Source organism: Athene cunicularia, assembly GCF_003259725.1.
Source record: "Athene cunicularia isolate RWA chromosome 8 unlocalized genomic scaffold, athCun1 chr8_part1, whole genome shotgun sequence".
NCBI classification, from domain to species: Eukaryota; Metazoa; Chordata; class Aves; order Strigiformes; family Strigidae; genus Athene; species Athene cunicularia.
The window spans coordinates 1786860-1792369 of record NW_020799109.1 but is presented as its reverse complement, the minus strand read 5'-3'; the positions used below and the strand labels follow the sequence as shown (position 1 = coordinate 1792369).

Here is a 5510-nt window from a genome sequence, read left to right as displayed (position 1 = left end):
AAAGTGGGGTAACCTTACCTGCTGTGGCGTGGGGGTAGAATCCCTGCGGGTGGAGAGGGATGCGCTTCTTGCCAGCTCCTGCTGTCTTGTCTCTGTCCCGACCTGAAAGAATCGCTTCTGCCGGGCTTTGATCGGGGAGCACCATTGCTCGGGGCTAGAACGTATATTTATTTTCTTTAAATATCTTTTCGTAGTCGTTAGGACAAAGGGGAATCGCCTTTCTAGATAGAAGGGCTGCCCTTCCCGTCTCCTGGGAGGGGGATACCTTTCTCCTGAAAAAGGCGAGAAGGACTCTTCAGGGGAGTTGCAGGAAATGGGAGAAGGCTTACTGACCTCTTTTCTTCTGTGGGAGGCAGAGAGATGTGTCTGATTATTGAGGTGTGGATTTGTCCATCCCGGTAGGATCTGGATGAGCAGTAATTCTGCTTCTTAGGAGGCAAGTTAGGACAGATGATTAGATATTAAGTTTTCTTCAAATCATCCTAAGATTCCAATCTTAAAGTAATTTGCTGCCTGAACAGTGTTGACAAATGAATTGGAAACACTTAATTGAAAGGTATGCTATTAAAAAAAATAAAATTCTCTTCTGTGGGACAGACGTTTCTTCCAGCTGGACTGGGGGGGAGTTGGAGGTATCAGGATTAGAATATTTTCCAGATCAAATTTCTACCCTTGAAATTTCAGAATATGTGTGAATTTTATCTTTCCCTCCCAAATTAAAACTCTAATGAAGCAGATGTGGGTATGAAATGGTACTCATCTAATCTAAGAAGTCTGCCTGTCTGTGGTTTTCTGTATCTTGAGGGGCAGAGGATCACAGGTCTAATCTCTGGGTAATTTCTTGGCCAAAAAAAATGTGGCTATTGAACTCCTGTCATCTGTAAAGTTGGAGAGACATATCGGGGCCGGTCCTGATCTAGGCATTGCAGTAGTCAGGATCTTTGTCTCAAGTTTCACCCGTTGCTTGTATGTTTTGTTAATTAAACACAGCATTATTGTGAAATATTCGTGCTAGCTCTCTTCTGGTGGGAGCTGAAGTTCACCATATTGCTAAAGAGCCACAGGCAGTACGCTGAATTACTTCCTATTCTGGGTTGTCACGTACTTATATTGATGTTACAGCAGTGACAGCATTGAGAGTTGTAGGGGATTCGTGCTGCAGAGAGCAATAAAAAGTCAGTGGGTTATGGAGGTCAGGCGGGTTTAGTTTTTCACTTTATGGAGGTTGTTCCAATGGGTAAGACTTTTATTACATGTTGGTCTTGATACTTTACCAAGAAAAGAAGAGGGTGGGGTTTATTCCCCTCAGCATTTTTTGAAGAAAAGCTAATATGACTTCTTTGTCCTATTTTGGCTTCTTTAGCTCAGGTTAAGGGGCAGGAGCAGCATAAAGGGGCTGTGGAAGCTTTGATCCACCTGTGGGTTGAGTTCAATAGCTCAGGGCTGGTAGCAGTGGTGTAGGCTTGGCTGACATCCGTTCACAGCCGTGGAATTGTGCAGACAACTGTTTGCATGGCTGCACTGCCTTCTGGATGGGGAAACAATCGGAATTTTAAAAAAAAAATCCTTAGCGATTTAAGCAAGGACCAAAGTCCTGAATATGGTTCCTAGCGCAATTTAGACAATACGTAGGGGATGGGATGGGAAGTCTCCTTAGCACAGCGTTGCCATCAAAGCTCTGGTGTCAACCATTTGCTTTGGGGAGCTGAAGGCCACTGCTGCTCCGTGGCGGTGTGCTGGAGGAGGGGGGTGTTAGGAAGGTGATGCACTGCGTAATGCTCCCTTGAGAGAAAGAGAGGGAAGACTGGTAATTCAGGCAGCCCGAGGACTTGCTTGGCACCATAAACGAGGGGCCTGTGACCAGCCTGTCTCTGGAAATGTGGGTGGAGAATTTAGAAGCCCAAGAGCAGCCTTGCCCTCTTCCCCATCCCTCCCCAGGGCTGGCTATTCTGAAGGAATGCGCAGGAACTCATCTTTCTGTCAGAGAGAGCCAAAAATGTTGTGTTCTAGAGAATCAGCCAGGCTTTAAGGCTAGAGATATAAACCTCAAAAAAGAAACAATATAAATATGAAACTTTTAGAATTTGACAGGAAGGCTCTTCAGACAAGAGCTCTGAGCCTGGTTACTAAGTAAATGAGTCCAGAAAGTGAAACTAAATTACCAAAAAATTCTGTTTCACTTTTGTAGAAGCTTACCAGTTTGAACATAGGACAGACAAAAAAAAAAAGATTTTGAATATATATTAAACTGGTTTTAGATTTGAGATTAATAACCTGTGTTAGGGTTTCATTTTACTTTGAAGCATGCTCACATGGTTTCTTTGAGTCTTAATATTCCAACTCCTTAGAAGATTGTTCTAGTCATAAATCGGAAAGAAAACATCTCTAACTGAAGATGAGCTCAAGCTTTGTGAATATTACCATATCATGCATTAAGCTGCTTATTTAGTCTTTGTGGTGGAATGAATGCTGATACATATTTTTTCCAAATACAAGTATTTTAATGCTTATTGAGAAGAAAATATTTTTGACTGCAAAGCTTGATTACTAGTTGAAAGAGAATGGGGTTTTTTTTGTTTATTCAGCCATTATAATGTTTGAATAAAATGTAAGTGAGAATGAGATCTCTTCATTCCAAAAACTTGAAGAGCTGGGGGTCAGGCTTTTGTGTTGAAAAGATAGGCAGTTAAATACCTAGTGTAATTTCCAGAAGTGCCGAGTTCCAGCCGTTACTTTATTTTGTTCCATGATAGGATGTACCAGTCAGGCTGCAATAGGCTCTTGCCAGGATACTAAACAGGCAAAACTAATGGGAAAATTCTGAGGTGTTTTTTTCGGGTGGCTTAATTTATTTTTTTTCCTAACTCACTGAAGAATAAGAGCAGTACTAGGGCTGCTGCATGGGCAAGAGGGTGGTCAGAGGTGGGGTGGGAGAGGAAGGGACATAGTATCCCTGATTTTGATTGGCACAGCTTGATTTAAATTTCAAGCTGATTTTAATTCTGAGTTAAGGGGAGATGGACGAGGGCTGAGGTGCTCTAACAGCTCCTGGCTGCCTGAAAGGGGAGATCCTGCTCCTTCTGCTGCTTTAGCCTCGATGCTCCCTGAACGTGTGGGGCTTACTTCAGCTTGCTGGCTTAGGAAGAAGCAAAAAGCTTCCCGCAGAATAACCAGTTGTATCAGCTGGTGGCAAGATCCACCGGAGACTAGTGCTGATATGAGGGATGGCGTGGGGCTCCGCGGGAGGGTGGCGTATCCCTCCTTCCAAAAATGTCAAGCTGTGAGATTGCCTCAGCTCCTCCTCGTGCAGTGTCCTCGTCTGGTGCGGCTCCGACTGTTGACTTGCTGAAAAACACAGTCCTGTTTCTCCCAACTCTTGAGCAGGGGCTTGACCACCTTCATGCCAGCTCCTAGTGTTTCGTGCTCCTCGGTGAGATTATTCAGCTTTATGACCTGCTGGAATAAGAACTTTAAGTTTTTCCTTTTTCTGTGGAGTTAAAAATGCAAGTTAGCATCCTAAGGGGTCAGGGAACTGTGGGAAGAAGGAGGAGCACGCGTCTCTTGGAGAGGAGCAGGACTGCTCCTGTTCTGGTGTCAGTGGACTCAGCCTGGTCTCTTTGAGTGCATTTTAATGTTGTTTGGATTTCTGAAAGTTTAGAAGATCAGTTTATTGGCATTGTGTGGCTGTGCTTTAATAAGTCATCTTTAAATTGGTAATGTGGTAAAATTTCCCTTTTTTCTGAACGTTATGCTTCTTTCAGTTGAAGAGTATTAAACTTTGTGAACGTAATTGAATTTTAGTTTCCATATCCAGCTTGAAACAACTCCAGGACATAATGCTTAAGAAATACATGATCCAATAACCATTCCTAATAACCTTTTTTATGTTCTTAATCTTTGCATTTTTATTAAGCAATGCTATTATTTTATTACACATTTATGTATATTATTTTAGCCTTCCCTGTAGGAAGCAGTAGTAAAGTTAACACGATCACAAAGGTGATTGCAAATTGAGATGTTTTAACAGTCAGGGAGGACAGAGCTTTTGACTAACGCCTGGATACAAAATAAGGTCAAAATAGATTAAATCAAGGTTTTCTGCTGACTGATCTAAATCATGATTAAAATTGGTGAGTCACATCAGTCCATCCTGTTGAGCACATTTTTTTTTTTTTTTTTTTTTTTTCATTTGTTTCATTTTGGAGCAGTTTTTGTAGAATACGTCACAGAGGTATCTGTGAACCTAACGTAGGTCTGGGACTTTGGTTTTCTCACTTCTTGGAGAGTGGTTGGTTATTGTCTCTGTATTCCCTTATTTTTTCTGACAAGCTATTGGAGGGAAAACAGCAGCACTTAGCATTCTGCATTTCTAATTTTGGAAAAGAGGTGGGTTTTTTCTGTCGTAATGGAAGAGTTTTGTGGACTTTTGTGCGTGTGATCAAATATTGATGTTTGTGGACTTACTGCTTGGCACTTAAGAGTTCTTTCTAATACAGTGGCAGCATTTTAGGTAGACAGTGGAATTGTTGAGAAGTTCAGGGATTTTTGGTTTTTTTCCTGGCCAGATGCCCCAGTCTGTATTAATATTTCACTGCTAATCTGGTCACATCACAAATTGTGCGCAAGAATGTTTTCTTGTGGTGCTTGGCATGTGACTGTGTCTGGTTTCATTTGAAATCCTACAGTGGGATATGATCGTTTCATAGACTTCCGGGTTTTTCTTAGCAAGAAATTTTAGAATATTACAAAAAGTTGAGGCTGTACTCTGTAATGGAAATGAACAGTAAATAGTTAGAAAATGTCCATCTGAAAGTGTGTGCTTCAGATCCGACAGAGATGGTATTAACTCTTGGGGTTGTACTCCTTGAAAATGGAAGTTCTAGTGAGCGTAATGGCCTGTCAGCCAGTTCCCCTTTGGCTGCAGCTTCCTCCATCTCACAGCCTTTCTCAGGTAGCCTGACAGCATCAGCGCTCATCTGGGGTTTCTCATGACTCAGTCCTTTAGGTAAATCACCGCACATTGGTTCTTGAGCAGGGCTGACTGCCCTGGGATACAACTGGTGGCTCCTGATTCCAGCTGCCTGCTCTGCTTGAAGGAGAATGAGAATCAGTTCCACTTTATTGTAAATATCTTAAGTTAGTGTCTGAGTTCAGCAGATGATTCAGCAGCAGCATGGTCATGAGTCGTCGGACATAAGCTGCTTTTACCACCCCGAAGTGTGCTATGTCCTCTTTTGGTTTGGAACCCTGAAAAATAGCTACATTTGCTCTTCAGTGCTTCTTGCAGAGGTCTGTGCTCCCCTTGGGTGCGCGTGTTCAGGCTGGCAGGGTAGGTAATCCCTCTGGTTCAGACATCTGAGGGGTGACCAGAAGCTGCCCTGACAGTCCTACTTCATTGTCAGCTGTCTGTCCTGCCCTGTGGTCCTCCCCCAGTTTCAGGGTGCTAGTTCCTCTTGCTGGAGGCTGCTACTCCTACAGCAAGCGTGGCCGAAAGGAAAGCACGACAGCGT

General features: G+C 43.0%; 1 protein-coding gene across 1 annotated transcript in view; it reads right to left on the bottom strand.

The window, feature by feature from the left end:
• The window catches only part of WDR78 (WD repeat domain 78), a gene marked incomplete at its 5' end in the record, with an annotated part of 18517 nt that extends 18350 nt beyond the window's left edge, over window positions 1–167 (bottom strand). Inside the window, one exon of the mRNA XM_026854342.1 lies at window positions 19–167. Within this exon, the coding sequence (XP_026710143.1) occupies window positions 19–167 (149 nt within the window). The remainder of the gene's footprint in view (window positions 1–18) is intronic.
• Window positions 168–5510: the final 5343 nt, after the last annotated feature.